Raw genomic sequence first — 20217 nt, 5'->3', positions numbered from 1 at the left:
CATTTGGGGAGGTGCTGTTACTGTACTGACAGGTAAAACTCCTTCTTGTCTATGTAAGCTGTGTCTGCAATAGGGAGCTTCTGCTGGTACAAGTATACCAATAGAGCTATACTGGCAAAGCATTTGTAGTGTGGCTGTTGCCTTAGCTTATCCATCTTGTAAATAGGTAGTCTACTATTTTCCTTCCTCTGAGAGGTGTTGGGAGGCTTATTCTTCAGAAATGGCCACGTTCTGATCACTTTGCTTTCGCTGAATGCTGCTTTATAAGTGGTTCTGCAGGAAGTAATTGGGAATCTTACAGTGCAAAGTACTATTCGTTGTAAGCGTATCAGAATCTGGCACAAAGTTCTCTGAAAACTGGGAGTGAAATATGCTTTTCGCTATTACAACTCATAATTGATCCTAGAGTAAGACAGAGAACTAATAATATTCACAAATTAGGAGCCTAGATTACAGCTAGGGAAGGACAGAACCAAACTAACTGCTCCCCAGCAGTTTTCTCAGTATATTTTTAAACCTTGTTCAGTGCCTAAATGGAACTTCATAAATACTGATAGATTGATAAGATAGATAGATATAGACAAGTGCAGTGTATTATCTGTTTGAAGCAACTGTTCATTTCCTCTGCTCTGCTACCATCGTGATCACAGCATGATCTCTAGTTGATAACAGAACGGAAAATAGGTCTTGGATCTGTGTTCTATTGTGACACCATGCTTCAGGCAGAAATGTATTATTTTTAAAAGAAGACAACACAAAAGTGCAAAAATATATGTTTATTATTACAATAATTTAAAAGGAGAATTTAAAAATTTGTGTGCAAACAATATTGCTATAAATGGAATTTACAATAATAAATCTGGATTCACTCAGCATTGTCATAACTATATTTTCTATTGCAATTATTGAGTCTATTCCTGCAGCCCTTTCTCATACAGGAAACCCAACCCCACTATAGCACTGGGCCTATTATGTGCATTTTTTCTGAGCTTTCATAAAGTAAAAGCAGGAGTGTTTTTGAAGTTTACACATAGATGCTAACACACTGAAATGTATTAATTTAAAAACAAGTATTGGAAGGAATAATTCTCAATGTTTTCCCAGAAAAAGTGAATAATATCCTGTCTAGGACAGGGACCGCAAACACCCCCAAACAAAAGGAAGATAGTCAAGTAGGTGGTTGCCAAAGATAAAACTTGAGTCCCTGTGTCACTGTTTGGCTTTGGAATCTACTGGGCTTGAAATTGCTGTGCAGAGCACAATGGCATCACTTTAAAAAAAAATCCTATCAAAGAAGAAACACTGTGACAACGTTGGCGCCCAGGTCTACAAACACTTAAGCAAGTTCATAATCCCCTTGACTTAAAGTAAGTACAGTGCCATGCTTAAGTGTTTGCAGGATTGGTGCCTTATTGGTTTACTAAACTGGAGCCTACTCTTACTCCATTGAGGTCAATGAAAGTTTTGTCATTGATTAACAGGAGCAGGCCCTTGGAATACTGAAGTTATGTCTGCATTAGAGAAAAATTGCCCCTCCCCCCCCATCACACCTTTACTAAAACCAGTTCGCCTCCACTGACGTGAGCAATGTAGGGAACCCTAATGTAGATGGGTCTCTATTGTTTTAAGCACTGTCTCAACTAGATCTGCTTTAGGCAGGTCCCATTAGAATTTTTGCCAAATTCCTCCAGTGTAGGCAAGGCATTAATTCAGACAGCTTCTCATCATCATCTTGGCAATGCTCTTGGCTTGAATTTATTTTAAAAACAGATAAAAGTTGGAAAAATAAATATATTTTCATTCATTTATAATAATTAAAACTGAACAAGGTTTCAGAAATGATCAAAGTCAATCCCATGAGTCAGTACGGAGTACATTACAAATGAAACTTTTTGTGACTCCAAAGTGATTGTGGTTGATGGAAGAAAGCGGATATAATTCAAGCTATATAGATTATTTTTATCCTAAAATTTACAAAATATATTCTATGCACCAGCAGTTAAGGCTGGAGTTTTCAAAAGGGCGTGAGGGAATAGGCTCCCAAATCCCAGTGAAATTCAGTAGGGCTTAGGTGTCCAACTCCCTCAGATTCCTTTGAAAAGCCCATCCTTTAATACTAGAGTACAGTCCTTCATTCCTTGTGAAATCAAGACACTTAGGCCAAGATTTTCAAAAGTGACTAGTGATTTTGGCTGCAATTTTTTTATATCAATTTGAGACACCTGAAAAGTGGCTGATATTCAGAGACCTTTAAGATGGCTCAAGCTAGGCACCCAAACACTGAGGCATCCAAAATCACTAGTCCCTTTTAAATATCTTGCTCCCTAGTTCTTTCATTTAACTACAGTCCTGAGCATACAAAGCTTCATCACTGTGCTTCTAGGAGTTTATTAAGCCTATTACACAATTCAGCTACTTTAAAAAACTTTCCAGCTACTGCAGATAGCAGATCCTCTCTAATTAAGATATTCTGAAATATAAGACATGCTGAAAAACTTCTTGTGCGGGATCTTTCCAATAACAAAACTTTTTTTTGTTTTTAGTGCAAAATTAGTGCAATTTGTTATTGGAGTATATTCAACTCTATGCGCAGGGCTTTGAGCCCCATAGTCCCCATTAAATATAATGAAAGTTGTGGAGCACCAAGCTGACATAACAATCGACCCAAACGTTTTTTTTGTTTTTTACTTGACAGAAAGACAATATTTACAATATCAACTGCATTCTGAACGGATCGAATGGGATGGTAACATTTGTTGAAGGGATGGGCACATTCCACTAATGGAAATTGCAACAGCTAGGTACAGTCCTGTGCATCACAAATAAGGCAGTGTAACCACATTGTTAATTATTTATCATTTGGATTGTGATCGATCACAGAAGTTCAAATACCAAAATCCGTATGTCCACACCAGTGAACTTTTCTCAAGCCTTTTCTGTCATACAATGTACAGAGCGCTAAAGTACTTCAGTGACCTGCCACACCTCTCCTCTTCTGCGAATTCAACAAGTTTCTCTCCCTGGGAAAAATTAAAGCTAGATTTTTCTTTTAAGAGACCTCTTTGTTTGCACTTCATGAGCAATCCTAACCTCTCTCATCCTTCCTTTGCTGGTAGTCTCCTTTTATTCTGAATCCTGTTAAATGGTTTTATTCATTTTATCTTTAAATGCTACATTTGGGCTCGGGGAGCAGGAAACTTGCAGTCAGTGGCTTTATTAAGACTGTTGCCTATACGTATTGTTGACCATGCAGTCTGATAATCAATTTTCATAGTATTGTCACTATCACGGTCAGTCATCAATGATGTTGTGGGACAGAAAATACCTAACAGGGGCTTATGTTAGTAGGTCACCATTTCAGGTCAGAGGTGGGCTACAGGTCTTATCTGATGACTACGGTAGTCCATAGGAGTCTTTCCACTGATTTCCATGTGTAATTGATAGAACCTATAAGAGCAGTACTGCAGTGATCACATCTTTCCTCGTAATTTTGTATTTCTGTGTTCACTGGTGATATCAAAGTATTTAAAGCTACTTTAGTCATCAAAGGTTGGCCCCTAATCCTGCAAACACTAAAAAATCTAATTATTGCACAGTCAAATACATTAAGTTTTTTTCCACTGTCCAGTCTAATGGTCATATAGTCCAAGACTAATAGAAACATCTGAAGGAGATACTGTGTCACACTGTGAGTCCTGGCACCTAGATGCACTTCCTCAAGGCTGTTGTCTCAATGATTAGTCATGCACCCCCAAAGGGGTCACATACACAATAAAGCAGTGGTTTTCAACCTTTTTTTATTTGTGCTCCACTAAAAAATGTTAAATGGAGGTGTGGACCCCTCTGAAAATTCAATCTGTGGTCCATGGACCGTACCAGAGAAGTCTTAGACTGAAAACTGACTGAACAGAATTCAACTATAAATGTTGCATGTGCTCTCAGCACAGCATTTGACGCAATGTGAGAACGGGCACTAAACTGTGGGCTTCTATGGTAACAACAACACTTCCAGGTTTTGACCTGTAGGTGGGAGTAGTCGCATACTTTTGATTGATCAGAAAAACTGAATGCCTTTTCTGGAATCTGAAACTGTATTTTCATAGTCACCTTTTGCAGACCCCTTAGACATAGTCTGGGGACCCCTAGGGGTCCACAGACTTCAGATTGGAAACCACTGCAATAAGGCATTCAAATGAAGTCACCACTTGATTTTATTTTAAAGTCTAATAATTGCAAAAAAATCAGGATTTGTCAATGTGCAGATCTCCAAATATAAACATATTAGTGGGGCATATATCTAGAGCTGTATGGTGCAGATTTAAGTTATGAAAAATTACACATTGTGCATACTACATATGTCATTATCAAAAGATAACTTGCTTATTTCTCAACCAATTTTTTTTATTCCAAATTTGGCAAAGTGCACTTCTCTGAGTGAAGGCTAGGTCCTTGCCAGGTTTTAAGTTTTAAAACAGCTCTTTTTGAGTGATCAAGTACCAAAAAGGACAATGTTCTTAAAAGACAACTTTTTTCATCTCTAATAATTGATAAATGGCTCCATGGACTTCCTGTAAATGTTCACAGCCCAAAACTAAGGTTCTGAGAATTAATAGGGAGTTGGGGAATAGGGAATAGTCATCTCAATCTGAACAATAGAGTCTTTACGGCAATTCTGATGACACAATTTATCCTTTTCCAAGGTTAATTCTCTTGGGTTCACATATTATTTGCTAAATATGTTGGAGAGGCACCCCTAGAAAGGTATACGTTTAGCTGTGCTTTTTATTTATGTGTTAACTCCTGACTTATGAAGTATAGTACTAAGAGAGTGAATGAATGAGTAAAGAAATAGCAAGCTCTCCAGGACATTCATCAGAGAGAATCTTGTTAAACACTTCCTCTTCCTCAGGTCTTGACAAAGTAATGGTTTTTAGCATGCAGGAGTTCTCAGTGTAGCCTATGTACCTCTCCAGATATTACAGCTGGGTTATAAATCACTTGTGCGTTCACTCTGCTTGCTGTAAATTAGAACAGATTATTATTTTGACTATGAGTCACTATTTCAGAGAAACTGGTCCCAACAATCCTTTCTGTTCCTATGCATATGTCATCTTCCCAAGGTAATTAGCAGGTACATATCCTTTCTGTCCTTTGACTTCTGCTAACCACCATTCTTTATTGCCGCTCAGGTCAGAAAACTGGAGTATCCGAACCCGCTGGTACTCCTGAAGGCTGAGTTCCTGATGGCTTCTTGCTTGAAATGCATAAACAGCATAGAAAGTCTGAAAAAAGAACCAACCAGCAGAAGGGGTACATTTTATATAAAAAAAAGGCAATTAATATGAAATAAACTTGATAATTTCAACAAAAAGATCCAACAAAATCTGCTGTAACAGGGTATTCTGGCCTTGTAAGAGTAGAGGGGGCCAGAAGACCCCATTCCAGGGAGTTGGAATGAACAAAGGCCCAGAAAATGGCCTGGTAACAGAAGAAGGGAAGTGGTCCCAGGGAATTAGGAGTTGGATGGGAGGGAAATCCCAGGACACTGTTCCTTTAAGGGCCTGGTGTCAGGAGCCCTGTAGTGTGGGTTAGGGCTCCCCTCTCTTTCAGTGTATCAAGAGGAATTTTCTGGTGAGGGGGCAGCATATAGGCTACCTTCTCCCTCAGAACAAAGATGAGCTAAGCTGCTTCGGCTGGCCCCCAGCTGTAAGGAGGTTGAACATTGAAACTGACAATGGAGGATGTGGGGAGAGAGAAAGTTGCCTTGGTCTACGAAGGAGAAGAAGTAGGGGGATGAGGAATGGCCTTAGATAAGGAGAAAGGGAAAAAAAACACTCAATATATCAGGATTTAAAAAAGTAATTAAATGAAAAACAGGATAAAAGTCAACATTTCATAATAGTCAAATCAGTGACAGAAGATGTGAAAATAGGAGATGTTAACCCAACCAAAATGGCAGAATGGATAAAACAAAGTGTTGGTGATGTACAAAAAGCTAAAAGAATGCAGGGTGGAGCTCTATTGATAAAATGTGCACATAAGGAGCAAGCTGAAAAACTTCTTTAAAATGTAACCTTAGAGAAAATGAAGGTTACTCATCAACTGGCTAAATTCCTGACTGAAGCAAGAGAGTCATGTATGGAGTACCACTAGGATCGTCTGAGGAGGATATAAAAAAGACAACAGGCAAAGAAAGTATTGTTTGTTAAATGACTATTTAGTGGGAGAAAACCAGCCATTTTATTTACAGCTGTACACACAACACTTTGTCAGTCATAATGGGGCAGCCTGACCCAATGGTCAGAGCCAGGGGGCAGCATCAGGGTCACATTCAAAAGTCATACCATAGATCAAAGCCAGAGTCAGGAGACATGCCAAAGGGGTCAATGCTGGGGTCAGAATCAATAGCCACACCAAGGATTAAGACAGAATTGGAGTGAGATGAGACACCAAGGGTAAAGTTGGAGTCACTGGAATTAGGGTGAGGAACCAGCAGCAGGAACTTGGACTCAGGAGTCTGTTCAGCAGCAAGCCCAACAACTAGTTGCTCAGCCATAGAGTGGGACAGCAGCAGGAAGCTTCATGCCTGTGTGGTGTCCAGGCAAAAGTCTGCTGCCAATCACTTGACCCAGCTGAGTAAGTGGGTGTAGCCTCTGGCAGCAAGATGTTAGCTGCAGTTCCCTCTGACTTGGTGGTGCAGCAGGTAAGGCTCTTGCGTAGCAACCCCACAGGTGGAGTCTGAGTATTATACCACCTGACATGCTTAATGGAGGGATGATCCTTTCTAGGATCCAACTGTGATATATATTGTTCTATATTTCCCCTTCCCCACCCTTGTGAAGAGCTATGATTGTTAGAGATTTAGGCATGCACCAACCATTTGTAAGGGAACAATGAGGTGTAAAAAACAGAACCTAGTTGCACAGTGCTGCATATAAAGGACGTACAGTAGGAGAAGAAGCTCAGGCAATACAAACAATTATAATTATTCAAAAATTTTCATATGTTGAGGCTGCCAAAAGGTAGGCACTGCAGAAAATAAAAAAAGAAAAATATGTAAGTAAGAGAAAAGATGTACATGGGCAGCAGAACACATCTCTGGGCAGGGAGGAGAGTATGAGAGGAATGGTAGATGATATATTGCTTATAGATAAAGGGAAGGTTATAACATTCATTAAGAAGTAATTAACTGCACCTTGCAGACGTGGAGAAAAAAATGAAAGGATTAAAATCATAGCAAAAGCAGCAGAAAAATATCTAAAAATAGGCAATCTCTCCATAGACCGTATTCACCCACTTTTAAATGAAGGCACTAATACAGCTTATTAAAGGTTTTAATGATCCTTAGCTGGAATCCTTATAGTTTAATAATGTATGGAGAGGAATTTAAGAAAGCCAGCTTTGAAATGGGAAAAAAGCCTAATGTGATATGTGTGCAAGAAACATAGCTAATAAGTACACTTGTGTTCAATCTACCAGGATATGATATATTCTAGAGGAATCAAGTGGCCACCAGAGGAAGGGGTAGGGGGTCTGTATATTTATAAAAGGCTTAGCTATGTCAAAAGCGTGTGCAGAAACTAAGTTTTTAGTATAATGCTACTGAGATTCCCATGCAGAACAAAAACACTTATATATGGATTTTTGTTTATAATCCATGTAAAAATTAGTTATCTTAGAACTAGAAAAAACAGTTCTTAATGTAGAAAACCTACTCCCAATTTGTGGAGATTATAATAGTCATAATGAGCAATGGGAAAGTAAGCAAACTACGCTTAAAACAATTTATTGATCTGCATAACCTGGTGCTACTGAATGCAGAAGCACCTTCTAGATTTAATTCAGTGAATAGCTCTGTTTCTGTTTTGGATCCAGGAACTACAACAAATAACGTAGTGAGAAAATGCAGCTGGGAATTTTATAAAGAAGACAAAATGGGAAGTGTACCAAGGTTCAGGAAATGTCAAAAACACAAGAGTTACTAGATTGAATTTTCAAAAAGTTGACTGGGACTTTTTCAAAATTAAATGTGATGAATATTTTTTCCAGTAAGTATACAAGTAGCAACCTAGGAGAATTCTATGCAGATATAATAAAAAGAATTACAGCAGCAGATGATCTGGCCCCCCAATGTAGAAACCCTGTTCCCTGGTGGAATGAGAATTGCAAATTAGCAATCAAGGAAAAAAATAAGGCATACAAGCAAACAAAACACACAATTAGTAAAGACTGATAAAAGGTGTAAGGTGGTGGCACAAAGGATTATAAAAAAAAAATACGAAAAAAGTTGGAGAAATTTCTGTGGGAAATTGACAAAGATTCAAATCTTTCAGAAATATAAGCAAACTCACTGAATGAATGGAATTCAAAGTAAAAGTAAATGTATAGCTGTTCTTATTGTAAACAATGAAACTGAGGTCTCCAATTTAGGAAAAGCAGACATTTTAGCAAAAGAATTCCAAAAGGTCAGTACTGATCTGATTCAAAACAATGAGTTTCATGAAAAAAAAAAGAGGAGGTTTATTGAGGATAAATGTGAACTATTAAATGGCTGGAGAGAATATTCTGATGATGCATTAAAAAAATGTAGCATGCAGGAGCTTATTGTAGCCATAAGGAAAAGGAAAAATACAGCTCCAGGTAAAGATAATATAAGTACTGAAATGCTTCAACACAGGTCAGAAGGGAGTCTAAAGATTCTTTTGCAGTTAATATAATGATATAAGGGAAAAGGAGTGCTGCCAACAGAATAGAAACAAGTTTTGCTGAGACCAGTTAGGAAACCAGGCAAGGTACACACAAGACCAGATACTTATAGGCCTATTGCCCTCACATCATGTGTGGGGAAAATAAGGGGGAAAATGATAAATGTAAGATAGTGAAATGCTTGGAGAAGAATGAGGTACAAAGTGGTTTCAGGAAAGGAAGATGCACAGTTGAGACTAGAAATGGAGGTACGAAAAAATATAAGGACTAAGAACTTTATGATAATCTGCCTAGACAGTGGAAAAGCATATTACATTGTTATGGAGGGAAGGGAAGGCCTCCTATATAAAGTAGCCAAAATTGGAATAAAAGGGAGAATGTTTGGTGGATAAGGGACTTTTTAAGTGACAGAACTATACAAGTCAAAGTGGGAACAGCTTTATCAAAAATGTACAGGCTTACCTTACAAATGGAACTCTACAAGGGAGAGTTATCAGCCCTACTTTGTGTTCCATTAGGATAAATGACCTCCCAGAAAGTATGCACTGGGAATAGGTATTTCCTTTTTCACAGACGACTGTGCTATATGGACTAAACATAAAAGACTTAGAGTAGCCATGGAAAAGACAAATGAAGCACTCCAGAGAATTTCCAAGTGGGGAAATAGGGATTTAAATTCTCACTTGCAAAAACCAAGAGAATACTTACTTTTAACAAGGAAGAAAATTAGGGAAGAATGGTGAAAAAGTCAGATAGTTCAAAAGTTTATGTTCCTTGGAGCAATGTTTGATAATAAATTAACTTGGAAAGGACACATAGATAATATCATACAAAAGTGTAAAGTAGGATGAACTTACTTAAAAATGTAGCTGGAAACAAATGGGGTACCGATAAGACTGTATTGACGATGAACAGAGCATTGATAAGAGATGTGCAATGGGCTGCAACTGTAATTTTATCTGATTCCTGGTCAGTCATAATGACAATCAGAACAGGAACTTCAGAAAGTCAAAATGCCATAATAAATTAAATAATGTTCCTAACTATGGAAATAATGCAAGCAGATATCTCTATAACAATAGCCATGGGCAGCGAGTATAATAGGCCAGACTCCCGGTTGCGGGGTTTGGCAGCAAAATTTTTGTTTTATTATGCCCCATTTAGGTTCCGGGGCGCCTGAGAAGGCACATACCCCTCCTAAGCCACCCTGGAACCTGCACAGGGCCTATCAAAAGCATCTTCTAACAGACGCTTTTCCCCTGGGTGGGTTGGGTCTGGGGAGGGGAGGCATGGCACGGCACGGCTTTGGCCAGCCCAGGGCTCCTCTTGGCTGGGGAGGGAGGGTGCTTGGGGCTTCGGCCAGCCCGGGGCTCAGGGCTGGGGGGAGCTTAGAGCTGCGGCCAGCCCGGGTCTCCTCCAGCCGAGGGGAGGGAGACACTCTGGACTGCACTGTGGCCAGCCCAGGGCTCCTCCAGGTGGGGGGGAGGGCACTCCAGGCTGCACCGGCCTGGGGCTCCTCCAGCTGAGGGGGAGGTGCTCAGGGCTTCTCTGGGTGGGGGAAGGGGGGCAGGGGGTCTTGGGACTCTGGCCATGGGCAGAAGGGGCGGAGCAAGGGGCTAGGCTCCCCAAAGGGGGGCTCCACCCACCGCTCATGACAATAGCATGGATTCCAGTACATAGTAGAATACCTAGAAACGAGATGGCTGACAGAACAGCAAAACATGCTCTAAAAAATGAGGAGGTACATATTAAGATAACCTTAAATAGACAAGAATTCAAAAATGTGGTCATGAAGGAGGTTGCAAAGGAGTGGCAAGAACTATGGACTAAGGAAACAAAAGGATGAAGGTTCTATGATGTATGCTAAAAAATCAAAGATAGTACTATACTCCACAATCATGGTAGAAAAGAATGAAGCAGTAATTTTTAAAGTGTTAACAGGTCATTGTGCCTTAAATGGTAAGTTAAACTTATTAAAAAGACATAAAGACAGGCTGTGTAAAGTGCAAAGAAACTGTTGATCATGTTCTCTGGCACTGTTGGCAACATTCTATGCAAAGAAATTTTCTTTATAAAAAATTGAGTTGGCTTGAAATCAAAGATTTCTTCCCTAAAGGGACTAGTGAGAATGTCAGGGAAATGGAATAGTGCAAAAAAAGCCTTGCTGTGTTTTCTTAAGGATACTAGAGAGTGAATAGATTAAAAAAAAAAAAAAAAAAAACTTGGCCAATAATGAATGAAGAAAGTGGTGGCCATAGCCCCAGGTAATGAGGGTGCTGCACCAAAAACAACAAAGGAGACAGTGAAAAAGAAGGAAGCCAGGGTTAGAGGGCTGAGCTCCAGCCTGAAAGCCTGGGACTGGTGACTTTGGGTAGTGCAGACTGGGAAAGAGGAAGAGCTATAGGTATGGCAGAAGAACCATGGCTGAGTATGAATTTTTATGTTATTGTGATGGACTTTATTTTGGGAACTCTAAGGATTGCTTGAACATTTTCTGTTATTAAACTAGCTCTAGGTTTAGGGTGCTGTGAGCCATAATGGAGACTATGTGTAGTTCTTTTAAGGGGTCCACAAGTGGGGGGCTAACAGGAGCAAAATGCCTGCAGCGCCACCCATGGCCACCAGGGGGCACATAGTACATCCCCAGAAAAATGAAATTCATCCCACTGCTGAAAAAGAACCAGACAAAATAAGTAAGAATGAGCTAGGGAAGGTCCCAGGCATTTAAATCTAGCAGCTGCTAACTTGAGCGCTTCAATTCTCTCAACCACCAGATGTTCTATTAGGCACACATTACAGCAACCTGTTCTAGATAAAGGCATAGGGTTCCTTATCAGAAAAGAATCGTCATGACCTTCTTGCTAAAAATAGATGAAAACAGCAGAAGGCAGAACTAACTGCTTTAGTGGGGATTAACTTGGCTCTCTTTGTAAGGGTGGGGAGGTGGCTTTACTGCCCAGGAGCAGTTAGAGGCATTGGGTCCCCATGGGGTGTTTCAGCTCCACTCTTCTTTCAATTCAGGATTATGGATAAATCCCACAATTTAACCGTTAAACATTTATTACCTTTTCACACATTGTGTGGTTCATTAAAAACCCAATGAACATTACATCAGAGGAGCTGGAGGGTAAGAATGTTGTGTGAAATCCTATGGCATCCTAATAGATTAGAACAGTCCTTTTATAAACTAAGGTTGCCCCTTTAAATTGTAAGCAGTAGTGCACAACTTTTATATTTGGAATAGGAAAAACAGATATAGATAGATATGCTGCATGTATTATGCTTACATGTTGATCATCCACATCATGATCAGTCTCTGTCCCATTAATTGCAGGTTTTTCACATAGGCTATTATTAGATGAGCTGCTGTCACTCCTCTTATGTCCTAGATTTCTCGCACTGCTATCATTGATAGGCCGTGAAGAGACAAAAAGGCTGATATTATCGAAATCATCATCACAGAAACTGGTTTCTGCTACATCCTTCTGCACCTTGGCTGGATTGTAGGGCTTCAGGAAGGAGGAATACACATACCCTTTAAGAACTAGATATCAGATTAAAAAGAAAAGAAAAATTATTTCAAATATTTTTCAGTCACCTGTTTTTTACAAACTGTTGAGGTAAACAGATGGGCCCAGACTGAAAAGAAAATCAGTAGCCAAAAGGAAAGCTGTTATTGGGATATTTGTGCAAAGGACTTACTTCCTGTGTCAACAAGCCACCTGCTTGTACTTCCAAAGGGATCCTTTTGCTCAGCAACAGCCACCAGCTCACCTTCATATAAATCAATATCAAATTCCTGTGTGGCATTGCATTTGCGCTTAGCTTGATATAGTGATTCTGTGCTGTATGTGGACAATAGCTTGGATCTCTGGATCTCTGTCTGACGTGGAGATTCAGGCTAAAAATGGGAAAAAAGAGACACACTATTAATTGGGAGCAGTGTATTTAAGACTTCTGGATTAACAGCTGGGTACAAAAGAAACTAATGCACACCCCATCTGATTGCAGCAATCTACATTTGAACAGGCAGAGCATGCAATTACATGCCTATTGGATAGTTAGGAGTATAATTTCCTAAACTGTGCCCTCAAACCTGTGAGTTTTGTGTGCACAGTAGGTGTGTGTGTTCACCTGTTCCACTAATGGCTGAAACTATAGTCACTGAAGGATAAAAAAAAACTTACTGGATGTTAACTGTCAGGTATTGGTTTATGCAGTGATGTTGTAGCTGTGTTGGTCCCAGAATATTAGAGAAACGAGGTGGGTAGGGTAATATCTTTTATTGGACCAACTTCTGTTGGTGAGGGAGACAAGCTTTGAGCTTACACAGAGCTGTTCTTCAGGTCTGGGAAATGTACTCAAAGTGTCACAGCTAAATACAAAGTGGAACAGATTGTATAAGTAGTTACCATATATTTCAAGGGACCATTCAAGGTGAAATGACTCATTAACACCCCTCCAGGTCATAGCAGGAAAAGAAAAAAAAGGTGGGTGGGGGGGTAAGTGGGTTATAGATTGTAAACCATAAATCCAAGGTCTTTATTCTGTCCATCATTATTAGTATCTAGCAAATTTATTAATTTAAGCTTCCAGGCTCATCTTTCGAAGGTGTTGTGCGGGTTTCCTTTGAGAATGAAGATGGACAGGTCAGATACAGAGGGATCACTGTGTGAAAAGTGTTCACCCACTGTTTTTGTCTTTTATCATTTTTCTTTGTGAGTTCACTCAAGAGCATAGTGAAATGAGACAATCACTACTCTCTCGAATGAAATCACACAGAAAAATTATTAAAAGACAAAAACCTGTGGGTGAACCCTTTCACAAAGCGATCACAGACCTGAAGAAGAACTCTGTGTAAGCTCAAAAGCTTCTCTCTTTCACCAACTGAATTTGGTCCAAAAAGAGGTATTACCTAACTCACCTTGTCTCTCTGTATTAGTGCACTTACAATTCTCATGTAAAATGACTGAAAGCATTTTGAAGTAACCCAAAAATTGGCAGACGTGTACTGAGGTCATATAACCCATTACAAGGCAGGAGCCATATGACCAATAATCCCTGGACCGTGATATTATATGAAATGACTTTGCTATATAAAAGGCAAGGTATTAATTATTATTATATTAAGTGGGGCTCCTGCAGTTCTGTACGCTTCTGGAGTACTCTGTGTGCTAGGTATGTCTGAATTCCATGGTAGATTTTTCAGCTCCTGCTCTAGCTATATAAAACCATCAAACCCACTCGCAAAACTTCAACAAAATAAACATCACAAGATTAATATATGTGTGAGAATATTTAACAAGTGAAATAACTGTAACTTGCATGCTTAGTCTTAGGCTGGGTCTAAAGACTACAGAGTTAGTGCCTGGGCTTAAATGCTTTATGTTGAACTAACTATGTCAGTGTCTTCGCTACACTACTGCCTTGCTCCCGCTGATGTAAGTGCCCTACTACTCCAACATAATAACTCCACCTCCACAAGAGGCGTAGGGCTAATGTCGGTGTAATTATGGCGACCCAGAGTCTGTGTGACAAATCAGTGCCCAGGCCCCAGGAGAATAAAAAGATGATGCGTTTGACACACATTAAATTTTCATTGACAGAGGCATGATACTCACCTGGGTAGGGGCAGGTTTCTTCTTTTCAAAGCTCAGTTTTCTCTCAATAAATGTAGCACTGCTGTTTTCTTTTACAAAATTTAGATTGTGAAACTCTTCCATCACCTGATTTTGTAATTCACAGATACTTGAGGAAGACAGCTGTAAATACACAAGAAGATTAGATCTCATGTATATTACATAGGATAGGGAGGTAAGGAACAGTAGCTCTAATCTAGTGGATCAAGCACTAGGACTCATGAAATCTGAGTTATTATTTTGATTTCTGGTAGTGCCCACAAGGAGCTTGGCATCAGGCAGATATAAAAGAAGGTATGATCCCAGCCTCAAAGAGCTTAAAATCATTGCTGTTTAGGGCTTGTTTATACACAGAAGTGTTATCAGTTTAACTTAAATCAGTTTAAAAACCAGTATCTATTTAACTCAATATGATTTAAACTGGTCATGTCAGTTTAACTTGCCACTGTGGTGTTGGATCTGTGGATTTGGCTCAGGTCCATGCCTAATTTTAAACATGATGTAAATAGCAAAACTCAAAAGTGATAATGGGAAAATCCCCAGTGAAAACAATGCCTGGTATAAGCAGCTTCCCCAAAACATAAAGCCCTCTTTAATGATATAGGGCTAGTCTACAGAAGGAAGTTGCACAAGGGTAGCTAAAAGTGTAAATTTATCCTGATGTATTTAAACTTCTGTGGAAGGTTTATTTTGGTTTAATTAAATCTGTTTTCTAATTGACTTAAGCTAAATGGAATACGCCACTCTTGTAATGAACTGTGTGTGTCCACACTGTCTTTTGCACTGGTTTGTTATATCAATGTAAAAGTCAATTCAAGTTATACTGGTGAAAATTCCTCATGTAGGAAAAGCCCTCACTTTCCCCTTAAATTGCAAAGCTCTGTGTTGAACCCTTGCATGGATTCTCACTTCTAGCTTGACAGGAAGTGGGAAATAGCCTGATCCTCCCCTGGAAGGAGTGCAGTACAGCACTCAACAGTAACCTCTATGGCTTACTAAGGAGTGGGGTGGAGTCTTGTCCAGATGTCAGCCAGGAGAACATGGCTTCTTCAGAGTGTGGGGGGTTGGAACTGTGGGGACAACCTTCGTACTCTCTTAGTCACAGAGAGGACTCATCTCCTCTGGGGGGGAAATACAACAAAACTGTAGCATTGTTTGATATTCACCCCAAGTCAGTCATTATATTTAGATGGAGTGTTGGATCCATATCTTAGAGTTATGATTAATGCTGGTGTATGAATAGAATGTTATGCAAACCAATACACTTCCATGCAGCTCAGTAGGCACTGTCTAAATACACCTCAAAATATTAAAAGTGTTGATGTAGCTCATATTGTAGCCGAACAAGAAAGCTGTTCCTTACTCTGAAGGAGGTGTCTGCAGTAGGCTTTTGTGACAACAGCATTGCCCTACCGTTGCTAACACGCCCCAGCTCCACCAGTATTAGCAGTGGTGGGAGCACACGTGTAGAAGGGATTCCAGTGGCTGCTGGCATTCTTCCTAGTGGGTTGTCTGACACTGCGGTAAATAATACCGAGGTTAAAATGCTAGCAACTGCTGACTCCTGCCATTGCTACTTCCAGAGGAACAGCAGCAGCAACAACACCACTGGGGTCATTCTTGGCAAAAAAAAAAAGTTCAAAGCAGACAAGGGTCAAGGACATGAAATGTGAAAAAATATCCACGGTGATCACCAGAAGAGACAGTGGGGGGGGGGGGGGGTTGATGTATGTGGATTTTTAAGTACCTCTGGCCAAATACCATGCACACACATGCACACAGACAGTCCGCTCACCGGAACAGGCACCACAATGGTCGAATATGACTGAAATGCTGAGGACATTGTGTCCCTGAGGAGAGTGATGAAGCAATGCAGACAGTTCATCACAATCTTCTTGGCCGTCCTGTTGAACACCTGAAGTTCCTCCACGAGCTGTGCATTGAGAGCCTCATAGTCCTTCTTTGTCAGATCCAGTTCATCTCCTGCTGACCTTTCAAGGCAGCCATTGTAATCCAGCAACTTGTCATAACGCTTCTGGATAAGCTTCTGGGGGCCTGAAAACAAGGCTTGTAGAGCTGAGAGAGGGGTCAAAACCAGCTTTTCCAATTGATCCACCTGGGAAGGGGAAAACAAAGCAAAAAATCAGTCCAACAGATAATACTTCATTCTCCCATTTGTAGCACTTCCAATTGTGTTCTAATGTTAAAAACAAAGCAAAAGTAATAATACTGCATTCACCCATTTGTAGCCCCCACATTGCTTTCCAACAGTAACTAATTAAGCCTGACAGCACCCCTATCAAACAGCCGAGTAACAATTCTAACTGCACAGGGCGTTGTTATTATCCTCATGGGGAAACTGAGGCACAGACAAGTTAAATGGGCACACAAAGGATGAGTGTTAGAGCTGGGATCAGAAAGCAGGAATTCCTGCCTCCAGTCACCTGTGCTAGCCACGGGTATTAATATTGTGAAGCTTCATTGGGACTGGGACCTTTAACCTGGGATGGGAAGGACCATCCGAGGCAAGAGGCAATGCAGTTTCAATTAAACGGCAGTCTTTCCCACTGAATAAAATAAAGGAACAACCACTTTCCTGGGGATAACTCTAATATCCTGATGATGCAGTATAAATGCCTATACAGACAGATAGAAAGATTTGATTTGATTAAAATGTGGTATGCTTTCTTGTAAGGTTTCCTTTAGTTTACTGAAAGTGAGTCATACATTAACAGTGCTGGAGGCTAAATAAAAAAAAAAACCCAAAAAAACCCCCAAAACATGCCTATGGGTGTCTGGATGGCTCAAGGGATTAGTATCAGGCTTAAAGATCATTTCACCTATAAGTCATTGGTTCATATCCAGCACAGACTGCTAGTGACTGAAACTCATTGCCATCTAAAGGCTGCTGGATAGTCTTGTGAAATGAATTGCTGGACTCAGTGCACTAACAAGAAACAAGGCTCCTGCATAACAAAAACCATGGCTGCAAGAGGCTGTATGTCCATCGTCCCCAGGAGTGGTCCCTCAAGGTGAGGACTGATGTACAGTGGTAGTTTCACATTGGTACTGCCTTTGATATATAATTGTTCTGTGGAGAAAGCTTTCCATGACAAATGCTTAGGTAAGCAATTTTTTAGCACCTTAAACAATTGTTTATTGGAACTGTTGGTTCTGGAGCACAGAAAAGGAGAGGCTATTCTTGATTTGGCCCTAACTAAGAGGGGTAGGGAGATGATTCAGTATTGACGAATGCAAGGTAATGCACATGGAAAGAAATAATTTAAACTATTCATCCCCATAGCTGGGTTCTCAACTATAAGTACTCAGGAAAAAAATATGAAACAGCACAATGATAATCTGTGCTCCTGGTGAAATGATGGTCAAAAGTGCAAACAAAATGTTAGGATGTATAACGAATTGGATTGAAAATATTGTAATTCCATCATATAAATCAGTGATATGCCCTTGCTTGGTATACTGCATTCAGTTCTGGTCAGACTACCTCAGAAATAGATATAACAGTAATAGAAGGGGTCAGAGACAGGCAACAAAAATGATTACAGGCATAGAAAAACTTCCATATAAAGAGACATTAAAAAGACTAGGACTGTTCTCAAAGGAGATGAATAAAAGAGAACATGATTCAGGTATACAAAATAATGAATGGGATCGAGAAGGTAAATCAGGCACTTCTATTTACCTAGTCTCACAATATAAAAGCAAGGGGCTATTTAAACTGAAAGGCAGCAGTTTCAAACTCATAAAAGGAAATACCCTTTTACCTAATGCATAATTAATCCCTGGAACATATTGTTCTAGATATCCTTGTTGCCAAACTCCTACTAGGATTAAAAGGAGAATAGATCTGTATGGATATTGTAAACATTCACAGTTATAGTAGATAGAATAAAAAAAAATTTAGAAGGGATATGAACCTTCATGCTTCAGGTCATGAGCCCAGCTTCTAACCTACAGAGGTTAGACAGAAACTTCCCCTTTGCACAGGTTATGCCATAATTGTCCACTGAGAAGATTCTTGTGCCTTCTTCTGAAACATCTCATACCAGCCACTATTGCAAAACCAACTGCACTCAGTGGACCATTGTGATGGGCCAGAATGGCGATTCCTGTGTTCCTTTCTTCACTATGTTCATTTTATTTATTTTTTAAAATATACTTTTAAATGATGCAATTATTTTAAATGGTGGAATTAGAAAGGAAATAGAATTGCCATTACAGAGTCAGTTTTGGTGGTTTGGTTTTGGCATGGAACAACTTATCTTTTAGGAAAAAAATATAACTAGTAGTCCTTTCATTGGTTGGGATGGAGTGATCTGTTACTGAGCGTATATGCTGTTAGTATGGGGACTCCATTTTGAGTTAGGTGGAGGGAACTGGAGGGCTTTTTGGAGTTTAGAGGGGTAAGAGTAAGGAGATATAAAATTTGCCCCTGGCTTGAAAGTGTTAGTTTAGCTTGAGAGCCTGGTTCAGGCAGAAGTTTTCCCTACCTCGAAAGATGTACTCCAGCCTGTATTGCCAATCCCAGGAATTCAAAAATCACAAGTCAGACCGCAAAAATCATGAGATTTAAAAATTATATGTATACTGGGTTCTTTTTTATTTGCCTTCTGTTTTATTTTTTTTTTAAATGTTAGAGCTCACGTTTTCAATCTTTTTCTCTGCAACCACCAGAGATAGAAATGTACATAAGAAAAGTAAAGAAAAGCTGCAATTCCCACACATTCATATGATTCCAGGAGCTGGGGCTTTAAGTAAACACCAGATATCATAAGACTCATGATAAAATTGTGTGAATTGGCAACACTGCAAGTTTAAGCAGAGGCCTGATCCAGCTTACATTGTACTTAAACTGACAGGAATTTTTGTAACTTACATTATTTTATTTCCTACAGAAACTTAACTGAAAAGTTATATTTTTCTCCGTATTTTTAATGGAGTCCTACATTTTTCTGCTCTTTTCCCTTCACTGTACTTGTATGTATGACCCACAGCTCATACATGTTGACAGCTGTGTGATATTGGCATGTTTCATGAACTTACAAATCCTTCACAGGGGTTTCCAATGTTATTCAGCATTTTTGAACAGCTATTGTCTTCATCATCTTTGTTGTGTAAAATACCTTGTAGTTCAGTTATATTCTGTGCAGCTAGAAGCATGGAATCCTAGAAAGGAAAAAGGTGGGAAAATTAAAATAGATTGATAATTTGCTGTAGTACAGTATACTTGTTCATGCAAACCCTGCAATAATATTCACTGAATTGTAGGCCTTTTCCATTTCTTACATCTCTTTGGTTATCTAGACCATCCCTTACCAGTGTAAGATTGTTTCCTGTGATATATTATCCCGTGTTTTGTCCAGTTTTGTTGTACATTTCTCAAGGAACAAGGTTATCTCCGTTTAATTTAGCAGATTATTCCACACCATTAGGGCTTACTCAGAAAATGTGAAATTCACCTTTGTTCACTTCTGCTGCATTTTGGGTCATATACATGTGTGCAGGGCCATTAAGGATTTGGTATTACATGACACTGTGAGAAGTGTGTGTTAAACTGCTCACATATATGTTTTATGTGTGCGTAGCTCATATTGATGTGGGTGTATGGTATACCCACCTGTAGATGTAGTAGGGAGAATGAAATATTCTTCACACAAAATTTCACAGTCTTTTCTAAACTTCTAAATAGCTTTTCCTCCTTATTAAAGGTCTGGTCTTTCACCTGAAATAGATGTTTACATGATGGTTAGGGCAGCAGTGAACTAATGAAATGAGTGGACAGAGATCTGCTAGAAAAAATCTAAAGAAAAGCCCATGAATTCCTCTCTGTGAAGCTGGATCACTGTACTGC

General features: G+C 39.5%; 1 protein-coding gene across 1 annotated transcript in view; it reads right to left on the bottom strand.

Annotated features, from left to right (window-relative positions):
• Window positions 1-985: 985 nt before the first annotated feature.
• The window catches only part of ARHGEF38 (Rho guanine nucleotide exchange factor 38), a 55210-nt gene continuing 35978 nt past the window's right edge, over window positions 986-20217 (bottom strand). The window contains exons 8-14 of the mRNA XM_007054390.4: window positions 19984-20088; window positions 19410-19532; window positions 16141-16461; window positions 14328-14468; window positions 12409-12607; window positions 11994-12250; window positions 986-5282 (exon numbers count right to left, since the gene is read on the bottom strand). Coding sequence (XP_007054452.1) covers window positions 5097-5282; window positions 11994-12250; window positions 12409-12607; window positions 14328-14468; window positions 16141-16461; window positions 19410-19532; window positions 19984-20088 — 1332 coding nt within the window. The 3' untranslated portion in view covers window positions 986-5096. The remainder of the gene's footprint in view (window positions 5283-11993; window positions 12251-12408; window positions 12608-14327; window positions 14469-16140; window positions 16462-19409; window positions 19533-19983; window positions 20089-20217) is intronic.

Source organism: Chelonia mydas, chromosome 4, assembly GCF_015237465.2.
Source record: "Chelonia mydas isolate rCheMyd1 chromosome 4, rCheMyd1.pri.v2, whole genome shotgun sequence".
Lineage (NCBI taxonomy): Eukaryota > Metazoa > Chordata > Testudines > Cheloniidae > Chelonia > Chelonia mydas.
The sequence above is the reverse complement of the archived record's forward strand: the minus strand, read 5'-3'. Positions and strand labels throughout refer to the sequence as shown.